This window comes from Oreochromis aureus, linkage group 14 (genome assembly GCF_013358895.1).
Source record: "Oreochromis aureus strain Israel breed Guangdong linkage group 14, ZZ_aureus, whole genome shotgun sequence".
NCBI lineage: Eukaryota > Metazoa > Chordata > Actinopteri > Cichliformes > Cichlidae > Oreochromis > Oreochromis aureus.
Genome location: NC_052955.1, coordinates 41,057,547 through 41,080,254, shown reverse-complemented (window position 1 = coordinate 41,080,254; position 22,708 = coordinate 41,057,547). Strand labels below are relative to the sequence as shown.

At 42.3% G+C, this 22,708-nt stretch overlaps 1 protein-coding gene across 1 annotated transcript; it reads left to right on the top strand.

The window, feature by feature from the left end:
* The first annotated feature begins 628 nt into the window (after nucleotides 1-628).
* Nucleotides 629-22,572, top strand: LOC116321802 (A disintegrin and metalloproteinase with thrombospondin motifs 15). Its single transcript, XM_031741753.2, has 8 exons — nucleotides 629-1,756; nucleotides 6,870-7,002; nucleotides 9,102-9,269; nucleotides 12,882-13,165; nucleotides 13,260-13,437; nucleotides 15,124-15,299; nucleotides 16,012-16,187; nucleotides 16,715-22,572. Exons 1-8 carry the CDS (start codon nucleotides 785-787, stop codon nucleotides 17,490-17,492), a joined length of 2,865 nt encoding a protein of 954 aa, XP_031597613.2. The 5' UTR covers nucleotides 629-784; the 3' UTR covers nucleotides 17,493-22,572.
* The last annotated feature ends 136 nt before the right edge of the window (nucleotides 22,573-22,708 follow it).

The following is a 22,708-nucleotide window of genomic DNA, read 5'->3' as shown; positions in this document are numbered from 1 at the left end:
GTGTCATCACTTGATTCTAGGAGGGTTTTGGCCTTCGTTCCCAAATCAATCAATCTCTGTCAAATAAGTTTTCAGTGTTTTTGCCGAACACAACAGAGGCCAGCGGCTGGAGCCCATCCTCCCTGCCCCCAACGTGGTAACTTTGTACACTTACTACTGTACTTTATTAAATTACAGATTCAATGGTCTTGTACTGACCCAGCAGTACTGAAGTCACTCAGATCACCTCCAGCTGCAACATTAAAGTGACATACACGTTATTAGTTAATCCAGTGATATCATGTAAATGATTCTGCTTGATGTTTTGATGAGAATAAAATTCATGACCAACATTTATCAGTCTGTCTATTTGTGATCAAGTGAAACTCTGTGTGCTCTTCTGAAACGTGTCTGATTCAGAGTGGTCTCAGCAGACTGCGTGGGGATGATGCTCATGTCGCTCATGCTGTACGGCAACAATAATATTCGGAGAGCTACAAGTGGCTGCGCTCTGCAGCACAAAGCGGACAGCCTGACCAATGAGCTCCGTCCTGCACACGCACTCAGATTTCTGTTTGACAGCGATGCTCGAGTTTAGAGCGACTTTAAAGCTGAGCAGCTCAGAGACGTTCGCGTGCAAACAGGAAACGGTGCAAGATGGGAAAGCAGCTGGGAGGACGCGCGAGTACATAGGCTTTTTAAAGACGCACGGGCTGAGCTCGGTGCCATTGCGCACAACTTCTTGCTGCATGCAAACGCACCGCAGCTGAAGTGGAACTGCGGACTGTCCCGAGTGGGAGCAGAGATGGCGATGCCGAGCAGTTCTTTCCTTCTTTTTACGCAGTTCTTACTTTATTTGAAGGTGACGCATTGCATGGAGGTCGATTTCTGCAGACCTGTTCGCCTGAGTCAGAAAAAGCCCGGAGTGTATTTGCACCGGCGCGCCGAGCAGATGAATGAAGATGAGATCGTGTTTAGACTTCGTGCATTCAGAGAGGATTTTTACCTCCATCTGTCTCCAGATTCGAGTTTCCTTGCAGCCAGGAGTGTTTCGCCGCACATCCACTCCACGGCACCCGACGCCTTTGCAGGCTCTGAATTCAGGGAATGCTTCTACTCCGGCGATGTCAACGGAGATCCCGACTCCTTTGCCGCGCTGAGCCTGTGCAAAGGCCTGCAGGGGGGATTCTTCTATAATGGCATGGAATATTTTATTAGCCAGACCGAGGCTGAAGACGCAGGGGCCGCTTCTGTGCGTGGAAACTCCTTTGACAGGACACATATCATCCGCCGCCGCAGACGCACAGCGCACTCAGCTGGAAACTTCACCAGCAGGTGTGGAGTTCCACCTGACACCAACTTCACCGTCTCCCTGGAGAGATACAAGTACATGAGAGAATTGGAGACGGACGGCTTAACCGAGACTGTGCTCAATTCCTTGGGGAGGTCTAAAAGGTTCGCCGCTGTCCCCAGGTTTGTGGAGGTGCTGGTTGTGGCAGATGAATCTATGGCTAAATTTCACGGGGATGGCCTAAAGCATTACGTTCTGACCCTCATGTCAGTAGCAGCCAGGCTTTACAAGCACCCCAGCATCCTCAACTCCATAAATGTAGTGGTGGTGGGCTTCATGGTGATAAACGACGACGACAAGGGACCGAAGGTTTCCAGTAATGCTGCTCTGACTCTGCGCAACTTCTGCTCTTGGCAGAAGAAGTTAAATAAACACAGTGACAAGCACCCTGAGTACTGGGACACAGCCATTCTGTTCACTAAACAGGTAGGTCAAAGAGCCAGAGCTGCATTAGAGATGCTTCGTGTTGGTGCTGCACTCATGGACGGATGATCAGATCCTGGAGCCTGGGCACAAACACATACAGGGCCCCCCCGTCCACTTAGACATCAAGACTTAAACAGAGCTGCAGCTGAAGTAGATGCATTGTGTCATCCAGGGGTCTCAAACTCGTGGCCCGGGGGCCCCTTGTGGCTCACGTCAGCCCTACTTGCTGACGTGAAGAAATATAATGCAGATTGTCCCTTGAAGTGACTTTTTTGTTTGCTGTCGAGTGCAATGTTAAAATAAGTTCTTTAAAAAGCCAAAAATTATTTAATATGAAGGCGATATGAGCAGAGAGCAGAAACATGCTGACGCTGTGTTAGCTTAGTGACAGACTCACAAACTCATGTCTGCAGTTTGATTTTGTTAAACACGAACACAATGAGAGCAGCACTGCTGCCACGTGTGCACAGACAGAGAGGACCCATGTGTTTGTTTGTTCAATGAAAGGCTTCAGTTAGTTATCAGTGAGTTTGCAGTTTTGTCTTGTTGTACAATATTTGAAATTTAAAAAAAAAAAAAAAAAAAACATTTTAGGAAATATTTGTGGGTGTTTTCTTGTTTATCTCTTTGTTTTTGTACTACTTGACCATAAAGTGTCCGTCCAATGAGACGACAGTGCCAGCAGTGGCTCACAGCTCATGTAAGTTTGAGACCATTGATGTAATCATTGTGTGTCTGTCTCAGGTTGTTTAGCATATGTTTGTAGTTGATTAATGTTTTGATTGTCTCTTTGTATTTTTGCGTCTGTTTACGTCACACAGTGAGTTTTTGTTGGGGTCGTTTGTATCTCTGTAGTCATTTACACGTCTTTGTGGTCGTTGGGCCTCATCGCTGTTCTTTTGGACATCAGGTTGCTTTGAGTTTTGTAGTATCTTTCATAGTACTTTGCTCTCCTTTGCAGTTGTTTTTGATTGTTTGAGGCCGTTTCATGTCTCTGTTTGTTTTGTTTTTACTTCATGTCTCTTTATATTGACGCTACGTCTCTGTGTCTTTTTTCTTTGCATTGCTGTTTGAAGCTGTCTCTTTGCAGGGATTTAGTGTTTCTCCACCTCCTTGTAATTGTTACACAGCTTTTTTGAGCTGTTTTGCATTTCTGTGGTTGTTTTATGTCTTTATAACTATTTGATTAGTATGTCTTTAGTGGGTGATAAAAATATACTAGGGGCCCTGAGTCTGTAACCAGTAGTTTGATACTGACTTTCCAGCACCGCAGGGTTTCAAACACCCATTTCACACGACCACAGCTAATTAAGGTCGTCATGTGTTTCACCCCAGTTTTAAAAGGTGGCTTACTTGTTGCTTCTAGGTTTGATTGTTAGAGCGTAGAGCAAGCCTGATGACAATGCAAACTCCCAGAGACCTTAAGAGTAATCCTCAGCAGCAGCAGTAGTGGCAGCAACAATGCTTGTCTGTGGCTCTGTGTCACAGACTATCGTTATCAAGATGTGATAATAACACAAATGGCCAGTGTCACTGTGGAGACTTGTTATAATTCCTGCACGGCTGATTTGAATGTTCCATTGTTTCACAAAGCCACGTTTTACCCATCACTAGCGATCAGTAGACTCAGTATTGGTGCAGCTACATCCCAGTGAGTTAAAGGAAGAGGACTTGCACAGCTCTGCGAGTCCCCTTTTCTGCTGGCTGCTGCAGTGCATCAATGGAAAAGACCAGCTGAGCCAGTTCTTTCCATGAAAGACCTCACCTCTATCTGCTTCAGCTGAATAAGAACTGGATTACTATCTGCCTGTAGTGGCCATCTTCATAATATCAAAAACTCAGTAAGAATCCAGCTAGAATTCCAGTGACTCGCTCATTTATTCAAGCTGATGTAAGTTGGCACTGTCTGAAGAGTTCAGCCTGTTCACAGCTGTCAGATAATCCCATGTGGTCACCAGAGCTGTAAACACTGGCTGGTAATTCTTCTCCGTCTCTCCCTCTTCGATGCCTGCTCATTATCGGGGGTCATTTTTCCATTAGGTCCACTTTGGCTGACCGTCTGATACACGTCGGCCTCCTTTGTTTAACACGTAGCAACATACAGAAACATTTACGTCAAAAAGAATGAAAAATTGTTCCAGTGTTGGGAAACATCCCTTAATCACACTGTGCACTGTTATATATGGGAAAGTCCAGGTCCAGTGCAGTTGTCCTTGTAGGGCACAGTGACTCCAGCTGCTGCATTGGAAAAAATAATGTAATAGGTTATGAAGTCTAAGATGTGTGGAATACACATGGTTGGCAGTATGTGTTTAGAGCCTTACTGGGCCAACACTGGGTTAACAAGTTCATTTTCAGCTGTCTTCATATTTACTTGGAACACACAGGTACATGAAAGCCACTTTGCTACAAATCATTCCTGACCTGACATAATGAAGCAAAGACTAAAGAAGTGCGAGACACAAAGAAACCTTTTCAGTGAGCCTCGTGACAGAACTTTGCTACAAAATTACTGATAATCGTTGAATCGTGGCCATTATTCCAAGAACAAGTTCAGTGGGAAAATACATTTTGCTGTAATGTTGAACACCAAGCACGTGCGGTGTGTGCAGCGATGCTCTGAGCTAAAGTCAAAGACTAATGTGGATATAAGCGGTGAAAACGTAATGGTTCACTAGTCTGTTTGTATTTGTTAGTGTCACTTAGTGTTGATAGTGAGTTGTTACATTATAATCTGTGACTTGTCATGTTACTAAGTTATCAAAAATAAACAGTGTTAGCGTGGACACGTTGGTTAGACTGCACAGATAGAGTTAGCCTATTGGCTAATGTATTTAGCTCTGGCTGTGCTAAGAACAGGTTTGTATTAGGTAAATGTGGTTAACCACAACACCATAGCCACAACAAATAACCAGCAACAAGCTTAGTAATGTCTCTCAGAGGGACAGTTTTAGTTGAAACCTAGCTAGTGTGGTTTCTGAGCTGTGGTGGTAGCCCAGCCATGGGGACTTAGAATGTGCCAGAACTGTGGTACACTATAAGGACTGACTCTGAGGCTCGCTTTGTTGGCAGCGGGGAAAGACCAGCTAACGGATGAGGTCAGGAGTCTCTGTGGATTATGATGTTTGCGGACGAAGCTGGAATCTGTAGTGAGAGAAGGAAGCAGATGGAAGATAGCATGGGGAAATGGAGGAATGCTCTGGAGAGAAGATGAATGAAAGCAGAAGTAAGACAGTGCAGGGTGGAGTCGGTGGGACGAGTGTCAGGGTTGATTTGTAAAGGGAAGGTTTACATTATGCTCATGAGCTGTGATGTGATGTGTGACAGAAGTGTTTGTAGACAAAGAGAGGCAAACCTGAGATGGACAAGTGCAGAGGACGGATCGTAGGTATGTTCAACAAAGAATGTTGATTGTAGAGCTGCAAGGAAGCTCCACATTTCGTAGTGAGTAAAAGAGAAAGAGGAGTTTTATAGAAATAGTGAAGGAGGACATGCAAAGGGTTGGTGTGAGAGAGGAGGATGCTGGGATATGGTCTACCACATATCCCAGACCTCAAGATCAATGCAACTGCGAAGATTAATGCAAATCACTCCAAAATGCACAGTCCAACCTGTCTGCTGTCTCGCTAGCTAACTTCAACATACTCACTGACACAGCTGTAAGTTTGGATACATCCTGCTCAGCAGCTGCATCCCACTGAGGCAGAGGGAGAAAGATACTTTCCAAATCCTTAAGGGACTTTCCTTTTCCTTCAGCCGATCACTTGAAAAAACACATTGTATAACTCATCACTTTGTAACGCTGACATTTGTTAACAACAAGCACAGTATACACCTGAGGCTGATGGGAACGCCAGTTTTATATAAACACAGCCATAAATCAAAGCAATGACCATTTCCAGAATTTGATCCACTGGTGGTTATAGCAAGGCCGGCACCTTATGAAGCAACACATTACTGTTCTTCTGGAAGGAACATAAACACCTTTGATACTCGATGTTGAATCTTTGCACATTGGTGCTACAAAAAGATTTAGGAGATGACTGAAATCCAAAGGAGAGCTCCTCTGGGGACCCTCAGTGTCACACATGCAAACCAATCCAACACTTGTTGAAATGTTTCAGTTTGGACAAAAACACGAGTCAGCCCCCGAATCTGTCCTCCCTGTTCTCAAACTACATTAACAGCATAGCTAGAAGATAATACCACAGCTGTAAATGTGGGCACAGGTGTGGGGATAATCCTGGTTTTGGAAGTTTTGTCCGTCTCCACACTCCAAGGATTTATCAGCTCCTTACTGAGTACAGATGACTCCTCTATACAACTTCCATGCAGTTAAATAGAATCATTACACTTTTGCAATTCAATCAAATTACTTTTCTAGAACCAGTGGCCACCATAAAGGCACACGACTACCAGCAAGTGTTCAGTCCTGGTGCAGCAGACTGTTTTACTCTGAATACCACTTTGAAGGAGTGTTGTGAAGTTTACATCAAGTGTAGGTTAAAGTACTGTCTGTATTTTTTTGGATACATTTGGGAAAAACCTGTACTTGGTGGCATTTGGGTGCTCCGAAACTACAGGTTTTCTCTATATTGTTGTACACAGGGTACAACAGGGCATATCAGGACAAATATATATTTAATAAAGGCACTCAGACAACAAATAAAACAACAGACTGATTCTTATCAGTATAAAAACATCACATGTTCAAATAAAACCAACAATTTACTTTTAACTGTTCTGTAAATTAAGAATGGATGAATGTAAGCAGAGAGTAGATGGGAACAGACTTTGCGATGAACACAGCCAGATAGATTCCTGTGGATTTATTCCACTCTGCGCTGTGCGGGAGGTATATTCTTACCTCTGTACAGAAACACAAAGAGGAAATCTGTGGCAGCCCATCTCCCCCAACCCTCTGCTTCAATATATTTTAAGAACAGGGAATAAGCAAACCACACTCCCACATGCTTTGAATTAGTTCCTTTCATGGTCTGTTCAATGTGTTGCTCAGGGCTCATAGCATGTTTGGAACATGGCCCGAGTCCAATCTGATTTTTCAGGCTTCCAATGAGAATAAAGAAGCACACATTTGTCTCTGTGTCACCAGGATCTTTGTGGAGCCACAACCTGCGATACGCTGGGGATGGCTGATGTTGGGACCATGTGCGACCCGAAGAGGAGCTGCTCCGTCATCGAGGATGACGGCTTACCCTCTGCCTTCACAACTGCTCATGAACTTGGTCAGAAGTTTTCTCACATTATACCTCTCATACTCATGCTAAACCAAACGCGATCACAGAATGACTGTTTTATTTGGGGTTTGACAAACTTGTATGTGCATAATCAGTGTACAGACTAGCCTGGCCTGTGGGACTTATTATTTTCATGATGAATTGTATGGTTGTGGTTCTTGGTCTTGATCCTGGAGGACTGGTGGGTTTCAATCTTTCAAATGATTTAATTGCATTCATTGGATGCTGTGTTTGAAAATCAGTATTCTTACAATCAAAAGCAGCAGTTTCACCGAGCAGCCGCACCATGTAACTTTGTATTCTGGCAGCTGCAAATGGCAGCTGTGAAAAATCTCAACTATTTCATTTGATATCATAAAGCAACATCTTTAACAGTCCAGCCAGTCTGTGGAAAGGAAAAGGGACACGTAAGCACAGTAAATATTACTGGTATGTCCAGCAGTGGCTGCTAATTGTAAACTACATACATAAACTATTGTTCAGGGGTCTCTCCGAACATTTGGAGTGGAAGTGACACGGAAATCTTCTGGAGTGACACGAGCAGATTCATACCACTGTCGTGTCTGTGAGTTAGCTATTAGCTAGAGCAAGCAATTTAGCATAAAGATATGAAGATACTGGGAATGGCTCGCCTGCTTTATCCAAACTCTACTAAGTACTGTTACTAAGTACACTTTGACACTGATAGCTAGCTGTTAGCCCTGCCCCCAGTTCTTTTTTGTGCTAAGCTAAGTTAGACTGGCTGTAGCCAGGTTAGCCTCGTTAGCTTAGCCTCTTACGCAACCTACAAACAACAGTTCGTTTGTACTCTTGGAGAGAAACTGGATTATGTTTTTATTCTGACATCACAGTTACCAGGTTATATGAAATTCTAGTTTTAATGTATTTTGTGTAACATAATAATTTCATTTTCTAAAATTCCTCCAGTATTTGTGAACAGCCTATTAGCTAGCTAAATTACCAGCGTAAATCTGTGACTCCTAATGAAAAAATAAATAAGTAATTCTTCTCCGCCTGCTGCCTTAATGTTTAGTAATAGGCAGTGTTGCCAACTTAGCGACTTTGTCGCTATATTTAGCGAGTTTTCAGACCCCCTAGCGACTTTTTTTCTATAAAAAGTCGCTAAAAAAAGACGTGAAAGCGCGTATCGCTTTTACTCTCAACAAGCAGCGGGTGCTGTAACGCAGTCAGTTCTTCTTTTAATCTTTTACTCTTATGCTGTTTTGTGGATCACAAGGTTTAAAACTACTTATAAACACACACACACAAAGTAACTCCACCAGAGTGCCTATTTGGTCACTTTTGCGGTCCAAGCCCGGGTGAAGGAGCAGGGTTGGAATTGTGACATTAAAAAAACAATAATTGCTAAAAGAAATTTAATTTGTAGTTCTAAATAAACTCTAAATGCACTTAGGACGTTTTTTACTCACTTTATGTCTCTTCCACGATGTTATTTCTCTCTCCAACAACAATTACATTAGCGTGACCAATTATGCAAATTAGGTGATGACGTCATTTAGCGACTTCTAGCGACTTTTAGGACAGCCAATAGCGATTTTCCTTACTGAGGAGTTGGCAACACTGGTAATAGGTGGCATTAAACTGCACAAACTTTTACAAACTCCTGAGACTGAGTGACCGCTGAGAAGCCTGTTAAAAAACAGAGGGCTTTAGCCTGAAACCAGATGCACGAGTAACCCGAGAGGCCCAGGAGAGGCATTGGTTTACACTGTCCTCATATATGTTAAGTAATTACACAATTTCCCCCTTGAAATGATCCGCTCTCATGAACGACCGCATTAAAACCACAGTTTATGTTTCTTTTTTTATTTTGGAAAGCACTGTTTGTATTTAGGGAATGTAATGATTTCATGTGGAAATAAAGTCCTTGTCAGGATGTATGCTGTGCTATATTCCTGACATCAGCTTCAGATGTGACTGAGTAGAGCTGCTGTGTGAATGTAAATGGATTCTCTTTCCATTAATATGTTTGTATTTCTCTTTATCTCCACACTAACTCATTGCGCTCATGTTTTACTGAAAACAGAACCAAAACGAATCCTCCTCTTCCCACTGTTTTCCCTCAGGCCACGTTTTCAACATGCCCCACGACAATGTGAAGGCATGTGAGGAGGTATTTGGGAAACTAAAGGACAACCACATGATGTCTCCCACACTGATTCAGATAGACAGGATCCGACCCTGGTCTGTGTGCAGTGCAGCCATCATTACTGAGTTCCTGGACAGAGGTCACGGTTAGTAAACACTTCCTGTTTATGTTTCTGGACTCGGATTAACCTCTAATTATGTTCAGGCTTCGTCATCCAGCTCTCAGCTGGTAGCAATCTAACTGTACCCACAAAATCGTTTTTTTTGTCGATAAGCCTGTAATTTCTGTTTGATTTCACGCCAAATTATATTTCTATCTAACATGTTTTCAGTCATTTGGATTCAGTTATTAAACTGTGCCTCACAATTATATCCTTTTATTCTAAAAAGTCATAGCAATTTATCTAAAGCAAGTTTATCACTAGAGTAAAAAGTGTTTAGTTAGAACCAGCCCATTTTTAAAAGGTAAAACTGCACACGTCACTGTTTTATATGAGTAATTAGTCAAATGACTTTGCAAACTATAAAGATGTTGTTATAGAGAATTTTATATAAATATTATTTGTCAATCCAGAGACAACATTTTAGTGGTTTTTGATGACTTAGCACGCCCCCCTAATGTGATCGAGGTAAAAAAACTGAACTAACCTGTCGTCAGGCCGAACGCTGAGGCTTGATGTGGACTAACTGTTGTTTTACATGACTGACAAACAGCCGAGGCAAGGCCACAATATTTCATTCATATATGACGTTAAGTTGTCGTAAGTTCAGATTTGATAATAAAGTTGTACTTAATTGATATACGTGAAGTTAAAATTCTGGATCCTTGTCTAGAAATCTTGTATTTCTGACGGATCACTCAGTTTCTTCATTTCTAGCCAAGAGCAAATTTCTAAATGACAAGCTAACAGAGTGATTTGTGTCATCTGCCGGTCAGACATCAGTATGAGACATGGTGGATGTCCCATCTTGATTCTGTTGATTTACAGTCTGGGTTCTGTTTGCTGTGGTTTTCATATATTATTCTTTAGATGAGTTTGTTTTTTGTTTTTTTTACAACATTTTAAAGATTTGAGCCAGAATCAGAGAAAACCACTGAGTGTATGTAAAAGTAATGTAATGTTCACCCATCCTCTTCTCCTTATGGGGTGGGGTGCTGAACGCTACACCAGCTATCAATCATGAGGTGAGAGGTGCACCCTGTGCTATGTAGAATCACCACTAAGTGCACGTCTTTGGATCGTGGGGAGACGCCGGAGTACCTGGAGAGGACCCACGCAGGATTTGAAGACCTTAAATTAGCGAATGAGACCATAAAGTCATCATGAAGATACCTCGGTGAGGCCATGGATCAAGAGAGCCGAGGACATTTCTCATATGTTATGGAATATATGATGATTCCAAGTTTACCTTAATGTAACAATAACTGTCAAGGAGATGGGGATGAAAAGTATGATATAGATACATTTATTATGGAATATTACTTGATATTAGAGAACACAGGTGGACATTCTTGCTACAGCAGGCACGGCTATTCAATTCTGAAGTTGTAACCTCGCACACGGTTTCATAAACTTCCTCCTACGCTCTTCGGATAAGGAAACACATTATGTCTATGTACTATCTACAAGCTGCCGGCTGTCCTGCAGCCAAAACACCCAGTGCCATCAGTAGACTGAGGTCATCATAGTCCTACAAGCTCCAATAAGACTAACCTTCTTTCAGGCCTTCCTGAACAGCGAAACAGCATCTGACAGACTAGTGCTGTCACAATAACCTGGACCTAACGGGGAAACAGAAACAGTGGAGTGGAAACTCAGAGCGCACTGAGCTCTCGGTCCTCTGCGTGCACAGAGAGGAGGCAGAGAGGGAATATGTGGTAGGTGTGAGTATCTTCACAACAGATCGTCACATTCGAAGACATCATCTGCATCAACACCTGCTGACTCAACTTCTCTCAGCCTTCAACACTCCTGACCTGCTGCCATGTGCTGAGGTTGACCAGCTGCTTACAGGGAACAAGAATCCACAGCAGGTGGTGACGGCGTCACAGCTCCCCACTGACTCCAGCTGTTTTACAAAGGACCCCACTCACTGTGAACATCACCTGTTCTTTCCTCCTGCCTTCTTGGAGGAGGTACAGCTCACACATTAAAAATACAGATTCTATATTATATTATTGTTTTATAATAAAATGTAATATTTTCCTTTTCCACTATTATTCTGTATGAGCGACCCACGTTTACCTTTCTCTCAGTTTATTTTATACGTATGTTCTCGCGTACAGTAGAGAAGCAGAACGCTTTTACACTGTAACACTCTGTTATAATGGCAATATACATTTGTTCTATTCTGTATTAAAAATACACCAAACAGAGTGATTAACCATCCAAAATTCATTAAACCAGAGGCTGAACTTTTCCTTTTCAGTCTGACCCTGAGGGTGACTGTTAGTGAAATCATTAAATGTACTAATTTGTTATATCACCCCAATCTCCAGCTACCAACAACTGCTGTTCCTAAAACAAGCAAATGAACCTGAACAAGCTAACAGTACTGAGTCATTAGCTTAAACTAAACATGATCAGGTGTCTGCACCGTCTCATGCACTCTGCTTGTTCACACATTATTTATAAGTTCAAGCAGTGCCTGTCTTTCCATAGGCTTTGATGCTGCAGGTTTAAGTCCGATATTACCAATGTTAAACGTGCATCATTGTTTATCCCTCTGCCAGGATCTTACATGAACGTACCTAAATGTACCTCAGTGTCAGTGTCACATAAAACAAATCAAAATGAATGCATGAGGTGAACGTACACTGGTTACATTTTCAATTAAATTTCCACTGACTGATGAAGCTCAGTGACCTCAAATGAGTTTTCACAGGTTCAGGTGACAGGAAGCATCATCCAAGCAAACCTGGTTGAAATCCCAATGTCCCGTCCATGGCTATGTGACGACGCCAAAAACTGAACTCGATGTTTCCATGGAGAATAAAGGTCACGTCAGGCCATCACTTGCAAAGGGAGAAATATAGACAAGGTTTTTGCAAAGAAAAATCTGGTTAATACGTGGCTGTGAACAGAAGCTTAAAGAACAGCGTCACCGTGCAGGCAGACTGGCTTTGGCAGGGCCTGTTTCCTTTTTTAAACACGTTTAGACTCCATACAGTTTTGTACATTTAAACTGTGTTTCTTCTAATCCTCCGTGACATCCACTCAACTTTCATGTCGTAGCTGTTTTTCAACTATGACCAGACTCTGAGAAAAGAGGACCGACAACAATCAATGCTGAAATGTTTGAATTCATTGACAGCCATGCTTCTTTCCACCTGATAAACACAAGTGCTCAATTTACATTTCTTTCATCTGTTCTGTGTTTGCTCTCCACCGCCTCACATTCCTCATCCCATTTGGCTTTTTAGCTGCAAAGTGTTCGTCTACTAACTGCAGACTTTGTTTGGTACTGGGTGGGTGATGTAGTGTAGTGCAAACATTTCCTGCTGCTGCACAAAATGATGAGAGCAAAGAGACTGAACCAAAACATTCAAGGGTGTAAGAAACAGTGAGGTCAGTGAACAGCCACAAACACTCGTTAGTGCATAGATAAACTACATAACTGTTTTTTCTCAATCAGCACCACCTACATTCAAATAAGGCATTTCTCCTTTTGTAATAATATTGATTAGTGTAGCTATTTAAAGAAACGGATCACTCCACGAATAAAGCTTTGCTGTTACTCTTGGTGTGTTTCTGCAGGAGACTGTCTGCTGGACCAGCCTCAGAAGCAGCTCACACTGCCAGACAACCTGCCCGGCTCCAGCTACAGCCTGCACCGTCAGTGCGAGCTTGCATTTGGCCCCAGCTCCAAACCCTGCCCCTACATGCAGCCCTGCTCCAAGCTGTGGTGCACGGGGAAGGCCCGAGGACAGCTGGTCTGCCAAACTCGACATTTCCCCTGGGCCGATGGCACAAGCTGTGGCAACGGCAAGGTTTGCTACCAGGGGGCTTGCTCTGAGAAGAACAGCACTGAGCACATCAAGGTGAGACAGGGTGTGGAAGGAAAGCAGCATCCTGTCGTGTGCGAGCATTTTTGTCACAGACTAGTGAACAGCTTTGCTCGCTCTTTTGTCTCAGGTCGATGGTCGGTGGGGGAAGTGGGGTTCATTTGGTGACTGTTCCAGGAGTTGTGGAGGCGGAGTTCAGCTGGCCAGAAGAGAGTGCAACAACCCTGTCCCTGAAAACGGAGGCAAATACTGCTACGGCCTTCGTGTCAAGTACCGTTCCTGTAACCTCAGCCATTGTCCTGACACAGGTATGCTGATCCTCGGACCATTCACCATCAAAATTAACCATAGCAGCGATAACTGGGTATTTTTGTCCAGTGCTGGCAAGTAATTCAAACAGAAGGTGGCAAAATCCTGCAATAAATCCCCCAAAGAGGGCTCCTTAAGCCTATATCCAAGAATTAGATTAGCACAGTGGTTCTTAACCTGGGTTCGATCGAACCCTAGGGGTTCGATCGAACCCTAGGGGTTCGGTGAGTCTGTCTCAGGGGTTCGGCAGAGCCTCCGCCGTGACATGCACGGCTCATTTTGTGCACCAGTAAAAAACATATCTATGTCTTGAATTTGAAAAAAATCACATTTTATTTTTCACTAAAGGCGTTCAGTGAATGCGCATATGTAACTGGTGGGGTTCAGTACCTCCAACAAGGTTAAGAACCACTGGGTTAGCGTTAGATTAAAATGCTAAATATATGTTTGGTATTTGTAACATTTTCTTCAGTTTTAGCCAGATAGTCTAAAAACAGTCAGGGTGGTGTATAAATGCCTCATTATTTTCCTGTTAGCTTACTTGCTAACAGTTTTCATAAGCACAGAAACAACAGCATTTATAGGACCAGCTAGTGCTAACCTGGTATGATAGTTTCTGTGGCTGGAGAAATAAAGTCAGCTAAGCATTAAGATAATTTAATTAATGAAAAGTTTTTTGGTTTTTAAGTAAAACGGCACTGCTGCAAACTAACAGCTGGCTAACTTAGAGCTCATTCACACAGGCCCAGAGGCTGGTCGAGGACCCTTTGGCAGCCTCATTCACTCTGGAAAAAACGTGTATTCTCTGACCTGTTGCTGTCTGTCACCAGGTGGAATCAGTCACACAACCTCCAAACTTTAGTTTCCATAAAAGATGCCACTTTGTCTGTCAGCACTCAGTTATTAACCACAGAGCAGCAGTGAAACATGAAAACGTGTTACAAATCAGAAATGGAGAATGTTTGCTTTCAAAGTAAAAGTTGTGCCGTACCACTGAAACCAGCAAAACAGTCAACTTTTAATTTGAAGGCAGATTAAATCTCTGATTTGCATCCCACTCTTCACAGTTTCACTGCTGCTTAGCCAACAGTGCAACCAGTTTTACACAGCAACAGCAGCAAACGCCAGCAATGTTGTGTGTGGCTGCAGCTCCAGCAATCAGTTTTACAGAGGTTGCCAATGACTGTCTCCAACCAGTTGGGGAATACTGATTTTTCCCTAGCAACTGGTGGTTGTCAGGTGGTCTCCAACTAGTCTTTAGGCCACACTGACCTTAACAGCCTACAGTGGTAATCAAACGTTGCTTCAGGCTGAGACCTAAATAGTGTCACAGATTACATAAAATAAAAATATATATGTTCTTCAATGTCTGTGCTGAAACGTTTTGTCTGTTTTTGCAGTTTATAGTCCAGCAACCCAAGTCAAAGTTACCCCAGAAAGCTTTTAACCAAACACCTTAATCCTCATCCTGACTCATCCCTACTGAAAATACTGAAAATACCAAGCTGATGTAGCCAGAATGGCATGACCCCATTAGCTCTGTTTTTCAGCCTGGCTGCAAAAGACGCGTTTTAGAGCAAAGTCAGGACTGTTAGAAAATTTTCTTCACTTCTAACGTAAATGCAGGACCAAATTTTCAGTGTTGTAGTTGTCCATCTAATTCGAGACTGTTGCTTCATTTCCAGATAAAAGCTTCCGCGAGGAGCAGTGCGAGGCCTTCAACGGGTTAAACCTGAACACCAATCGGCTGGGCTCATCTGTGGTTTGGGTTCCCAAATATTCAGGCATCTCGCCCAAGGACAAATGCAAGCTCATCTGCCGTGCCAATGGGACCGGGTACTTCTATGTCCTTGCTCCAAAGGTATGCATCTGATTTTTAACCGTTCCACTCAGGAAACAAGCTGATTGTATCTGTTTCAATCAACTCTTTCTTAACACACTGAAAAACATGTGTTCAAGAACATGAATTATGTTCATTAAATGAAAGATAAGTGATGGCTGTACACAGTACAAAGATCAGCGCTGCCAGCTTTCATTACGCTGCTGTTAATTTCAAAATGAAAGTCCTGCCACGCTTGTATCTGTCTAACGGAGCTCAGACATGACACCGGCGTATCAACTATTATGCTTCATAATGAATCTGAACTCCTCAGTATTTAACACTTCAGAAGTCAAGAGTCAAAACTTGATGGCAAGTTGAAGCATTGAGTTAGAAAGCTCAAAAGTGCTTCAGATTCAGGTTGGTGTGTCACTGCTTCGCCTTATTCACAGTTTGGGAGATAATGGTTACGTCCATCGTTTTTATAGTGACAGGTGATGTTTTGGTGGCAGCAGAGAATCAATAGAGTGGTGAAAAAGGCAAAGATGGAGAGACAGAATCACTGCACAGCTGTGGCTTGTCAGCAACCTTTTATGAAATCAGCAGAAATACAAGCCAACGTCTCACTGACACGGAGTGGCAATCACTCTGGGGAAACTTCTTGGTTTGTAGTGATTTATGGCTCTGCTTTATTTAATTGTAAAGGCTGGTAGATCTCTGATTTGTGTATTCATGCATGATGTGAATGTGGCAGGTTGTGGATGGGACACCCTGTTCCCCGGACACTACGTCTGTGTGCGTTCAGGGAAAATGCATCAAGGCAGGCTGTGACGGCAAGCTGGACTCTAACAGGAAGTTTGATAAGTGTGGCGTGTGTGGTGGAGACAACCAAGGCTGCAAGAAGGTCTCAGGATTGTTCACCAAGCCAGTGTAAGTAATCCCCACATACAAGTTTTACTTAGATTACAGTTTAGTCCATGTGACAGAATGTTTCTAAATTGAGTACATCAGCAAAGTGGAATTAAATTATAAAGATAAAGTGTCGATTTTGATAAAAAGCTTCAAACAAAGACACAAACTTTATCATATATTACATTTCAACCCATATTTAATCTGAAAGACTCGCTGTACATGAACACAAAACACCTCCTAACTTGGAAATAAGAAGTTCTGCTATACTCGGCACCCGAAAACAGGAAATGAAAGCTTGTGTTTAGAGAGTAGTTGATGTACTGGTAAGACTGGTTCTGATAGAAATGGCACATGGTCTTATTCTGGATTCTGTCATTGTGTTAAGTTTAGTTTTTTGCATTGTGCACTAACACATGGGACCAAAACTGTTCAAGTCTTATGCACTGGGACCTAATTAGTTTGTATTAGTGATATTTTTTTAGGCACTTGTAATTTAAAACCACTTGATTGGACATCATCAGTGTTTGACACCTTCTCATTTGCAGCCATGGCTACAACTTTGTGGTGGTGCTGCCCGTTGGAGCGTCCAACATTGACATCCGTCAACGTGGCTACCGAGGAATGGTCAGCGATGAAAACTACTTAGCCGTGAAGAACCGCCACGGCAAGTACCTCCTGAACGGCAACTACGTGGTGTCAGCTGTTGAGCGTGACCTGCTGGTGAAGGGCAGCCTGCTGCGCTACAGCGGTACCTCCACATCTGTGGAGATCCTTCAGGCCACCAGGCCCCTGGAGGAGCCTCTGACTGTGGAGGTACTCTCTGTAGGGAAGATGACTCCTCCCAGAGTACGCTACTCCTTCTACATCGCTAAGGAGAGCAAAGAGGAGAAGACTCTGCGGAAAGAAGAGAAAAGTCGTAAATCACAGAACAGCGTCTTGGCTGATAACAACAAAATTGAGTCTAAGAAGCAGGTGATGGGGAAGAGACCCGTGAGTCACTGGGTGACAGGTGGATGGGATTCGTGCACAGTGACTTGTGGGAGTGGTCTGCAGAAGAGGCTGGTACAGTGCCAGAGTGTGGATGGACGTCCTGCGGTGGACTGTGATGGTGCTGACCGGCCCGTGTCAGTAAGAGCATGCGGGGATCCGTGTCCCATGTGGGATGTGGGGACTTGGTCTCACTGCTCCAAGTCATGTGGGAGGGGCTTTAAAAGGCGGCCGGTGCGCTGTATTACTGAGAATGGCCTGAATCTGCCCAGAGAGCACTGCTCTGGGAAAAGGAAGCCTCAGGAGTTGGACCTGTGCAATCTGAAGCAATGCTAGAGCTGAACAGGCACAGCCTGGGGGGTTACCTTCGACAGTCAAGTGAACCTTAGCCCTAATCAGCATGATAATGATTTTTTTGCTGTGTCAGGTGACTGTTACTGTGACTAACGGGGCTACACCAGAGAGGGCAACGTGGTCTAAAGGACAGACATTTATTCCCTAAGAGAAAGGAAGGAGACCGCCCCCTCCCAAACTGTCAAACCTACAGTGGTAGGTTTCACTCGTGGTTTGTCTACCTCTTCCAGGATGGATGATGTGATGCCTGCATATACAAAAGACCTTCTAAGACATGGAGTTTGCAGCAGAGCTGCTTCATCCTCACAGCTTTATCCAGACGTGGAAAGACCATTACTGAAAGATTCCGTTATGCACATAAAGACTTTTAATTGCTGTTGGAAACGTTCAAAAGACTTGTAAAGACAGCGATCACACCTAACTTCTTGGTATACCTGCACAGGGTGAGATCTCAAAGCAAGGAAAGGAAAGTTTGTAAGATTCGACCTCAAAATCATTACTGTGCTGTGATGATGTCTCACCTTTGTGCTGGACTTCTCTCAATACTGAGGAACTGATGAAAATGTGAAACATGGTACTGTATATGTCACATTCAAGGCCTCCTTGATCCATGCAGTTTCTACAAGTTAGTTTTCCTTTAAGTTACTGGTTTGTATGATGGGCTGTTGTCTGATATGGACAAATGAAACACATAAGTCAGCTTTATATGTCTCCAAAAAGAAACAGTGTGTTGGCCAGAATAATCCCCAGGTCATTAGTGACTCATCTGACTCTTTAGGGTTAGCGACGGTTTTTGGTTTCAATAGCACAGAAACTCAGAATCTAGAAAGTATTAGGGTGACATGGTGGTGTGGTGGATCCTGATTGGTTCAAATGTGGGCTTTGGATGTGCGTCCTGTGTCTGTGCAGTGGACACACAGGTTAACTGGCGATTCTAAATTGACTGTGTGTGTGTGTGTGTGTGTGTGTGTCTGTGTAGTAGCCCTGTCACAGAGTGAAAGGCCGTCCCCCCACCGCTGTGTTCATTTTGCGTTAAAAGTTTTGCTTTCACTCTGGATGGCTCACAGGTGACCTGGTGGATGATGAGAGGTTAGCTAAAAATTAAAGAATTCCTGAATTAATGACCAAAGTATTAGTAAGAGTTTTAAAGTAAGAGAGAAAAATAATTTAGAGCTGAGCTGAAATTATATTCTATACAGTGAATGTAGTCGATTAGTATGATGCTGTTTCTAATGTGTGTGTCTGTTGTGCATAGAGCAACAACATATGTTCAGCTGCTTCTTCTATGTTGCCAAAGACCTGTAAGCTGGTACAAAGCCTCAGCACAGTGAAACACAGCTCTCTGCGGGAGCTGCACAGACACACGGCTCACAGAGTGATTTTCATGTCTGTCCTCAACCCGAAGCTGGCTTGGTACCGACAAACCCTAACCTCCAGGAGGCTTTAGATCAGGTACAAACTTGAAATGGTGAATTGATAAATTCATGAACTAATACACATGTAACAATAATATTCACCCCACTCACCCTCAGAAATAGAGTAAAATTCCATTTGTGTTCCTTTATGTAACCCCTACATGAATATACAAACTAGGACTAAATAGTGGACCTCCAGGTAACTTGTGTATCTTTTAAAGGGCCATAAAAGTACATTTCTTATACATGAAAGCATACATGGTTCCACTGCTCCTTCCAGATTTGCAGTACTGGGACACAGTATGTAAACACATTCTTTTTCCGAATGGAAAAATCAGTAAAACCTTCAAATCTAAGATTAAAATGATTATTTTACAGGTTTCATTATTTTTTAAAGATTTAATGCATTCTGATTTCATCAGAGGGCGATGGTTGGCCAAAGTTCTTCTGCCTGTTGGCTTTTCTGTAGATGCACTCATGTCCTCCCAATTAGTCAGTATAAGCATACACTAAATATACACCTAATTAATAGGCTGTAGCTCACCTGGTTAAGCAGACAGCCCACATCAAAATGTGCCTGTGTTTGAATCGGCCGCAGACCATTTTCTGCAGATTATTCCCCTCACTTTGTTGCTACATCCCTCCTGTTAAAATAAACACTAAATATGTCCCAAAATAATAGTTACATGTTTAAAACTAGACTCTCCATAAAGTACAAACCACAAGGGAACACAAAAGAAACAATCAGTTGTACCCACTGTACCTTTAAATGTACAATAATGTACTTCATTTCCTAAGTGAATTTAGCATTTTGACTTGTTTACCAGACAAAACTGGCGACGTGAAACCACTGCCTTATGTTTGTCTGCATTTTACAGACCAAACAATAGAAGTTTGTAGTTTGCTTCCTTCCTCAGTAAAGCCTTTAAAGATTATTGAATTGAGTCCATTATTGTAAAAGAAAATCATGACTGTCTTGCTTTGTTATCACTACGTCAAAAACAGTTATGACAGCAATGTAATTTTGAAGTAAACTGGACGTCATCCTCAGCCCAAATGCCTAAGAAATGTTTCAGTGACAGACTTTGTGGGAAGAAGCATTCAAGCTGCTGCTTCCAGTTGCTCTTAGAGGGATTAGTGAATTTGAACTCAACAGAAAGGTTAAGTGGTAAAAGCAGCACTCCAGAAATTCCTCCAAGTCAAAATGAGACCTGAATGCACTGTGAGAATCTCCTGAAAGTGCTTTGTGTATGAAAAACAAAACGCTTGTGCAACTGCTTAACAACACGGGGCCAAGAATGTGGAATATAACACAAGCATCTTTCGACATGGTGTCAAGGTTTCACATTTTAGGTTGCCTGCAGACACTGACAGATGGGCCATGCTGTACATTTATCTGTGGAGATGATACATTTCTCTTTAGTCCCCTGGGGAAATTCATGGGATGAAAATCTAGCAGGATAAATATATTTCTACTGAGAATCCACATCCTCAACTGGATATATTTCTGACACAGAATGGGAAAGCTCAGAGACGATGGCAGGACAATGTAGCACTAAAACTGCATGCAAAAAATAAGTCGAGAATAAGAGATACAAACTGCAGTTTTTAATTGACAGTTTCACTAATTAAGAAAAAAGTTATCCAAACCTAGCTGTGTGAAAAATCGCTCTCGTTAAATCATGAATTAACTGTGATTAACCACAATCTGTCATCAGCCATTATCCATGATTGGAGAAAACCTGGACCAGTGATCAACCTTCCCAGCAGTGGCCAGCTCACCACAATTAAGAGTGTGTCAGTGAGTCATACAGGAGGTCACAAAAGACCCCAGAACAACATTAAAGAACTGCAGGCCTCAGTTAGCTCGCAGTTCATGATTCAACCATATAAAAGAGACCAAAGGAGAGTTGAAGGAGAAAACCATGGGAGACCAAAAAGAACATAAAGGATGGTCTCACATTGTCCAGAAACATCTTGATGATCCCCAAGACTTTGTTTGGACTGACGAGACAAAAATGTAACTTTTTGGAAAGTTCAAGTCTCATTATTTGGTGTCAAACTAACACAGCATTTGATAAAAGGAAAAGTCTTGGTGTTGGGAGTGTGTCTGGTCTGCTTTGCCAAAATTGATGGAATCAAGAAATCTGCTCTCTACCAGAAAATCCTGAAGGAGAATGTCCGGCTGTCAGATGGTCCCTCAAAGTCCACTTGAGTCAAAATGACCTGAAACACAGGAAGTCAATGTCTTGACTTGAATCCGAGTGAGATGCTGTGGCATGACCTTAAACAGGATGTTAATGCTCGTAAATTCTCCAGTGTAGCTGAATTAAAACAATTCTGAAAGAACTGAAGAGTCGGCCAAAATTCCTCCACAACAATGTCAAACACTCTTTGTTAGTTTGTGCAAACACTTGATTGCAGTTTTTGCTGCCAAGTGTGGCCCAACCAATATTTAGGTTTTTACTTTTTCACAAGAGGCCAGGTAGCTTTTGTCCTTGTTGTCCCTTAATAAATCACATCATTATTTAAACTGCATTTTCTATTTACAGTTATCTTTGTCTACTATTAAATGTGTTTAATAATATAACACAACATGCAACAGGAAGGGAACAAATGCTTTTTTTGTTGTTTTTTGCTCATTTATTATATCTGCCTACATTTATAACACAAAACTTTGGACAGTTTCCTCTAGTGTTAAATTATATTCTTTGTGGTTTACAAAAAGAAACATTTGTTTTCCCGACGAAGCTTATGGAAACAAACGAATCACATGTGCCACCAAGCAGCTCCTGTTGTTTTTCCTCCCTGGTGTTCCAAGTAGCTTTAATATGTGTTGTTGAACAGAGAGTTGATCCATGGCGTGCTGGTATGTTTGTACTCGCCATTATCCTCGTAATATTCACCAGACCACTAGCAAACCATTTAGGGGTGTTACAGAAGTATAGTTTGCCTTTCAGATTAATTCCTTACATGCATTTTGGCAGTTCTTTTATTACAAATTGAAATTTCTGAATGTTAAATGTGTGAAAATTCCAAACAAAGAAGTAGATACTAAGACGGTAACCCTCTGGAGTCTGATTGGTTATTAGTAATGACCACAGCTCCAACCCAAATCCCAACCCTAGACAATGACAATATGGAAATGTTCATTTTATTACTTTGGTCTCCCAAGTCTGGCCAATTAGATAAGGAGGAAAATAATAACCTTAACTGACTCACATCAAAGACTGTTCACATCTTTCTTCCAAAACAGCCAGTTTTGTCTTTAAATTAAATATTTAAAACATAAGATTAGTCTAAAGTAGTGTTAGAGTTGTCACCTCTGATTGCTTAGACCGCAGAGGGTTCAGCTGTTGTACTGTGCTCTACTTTGAATCATAAATTCATGCATAATGATCAAATGTGCGACACATTGCAGACCTTGGGTTTTTTGGAAGTTTGCATTGTCCTTGATCCACTCTGTCCTTTAACAGAAACCTTTTTTCCATTTGTTTAGAGGGACCAGTTACACCATCTAAAAGGTGGTAATGTAGAGTTATTTGTATTATTCATGCACATATATTATTGTTTTAACTGTTGTCCCTTGTATTGTATACTATGTATACATTCATCTAGCTGAATAAAATAAAGTATTGAGATATTCACAGATATTCCACATTCAGACGTCGTTGCCTGGATGCTTTGTGAAGTGCTCCTCTTGGTATCTGTTACATCATATTTCTGCTGTGCTGAGCAGTCTTCTATCACACGAGACAGTCTTGATACTTAAGCCCTTCCTCA

What these genes read in the sequence shown, in the direction of transcription:
- LOC116321802 (XM_031741753.2), top strand. Translation starts at nt 785, where the DNA reads ATGGCGATGCCGAGCAGTTCTTTCCTTCTTTTTACGCAGTTCTTACTT. An exon ending in GTTCCTGGACAGAGGTCACG is followed by an intron (nt 9,270 to 12,881) that starts GTTAGTAAACAC and finishes GTGTTTCTGCAG; the next exon opens with GAGACTGTCTGCTGGACCAG. An exon ending in TCTATGTCCTTGCTCCAAAG is followed by an intron (nt 15,300 to 16,011) that starts GTATGCATCTGA and finishes TGAATGTGGCAG; the next exon opens with GTTGTGGATGGGACACCCTG.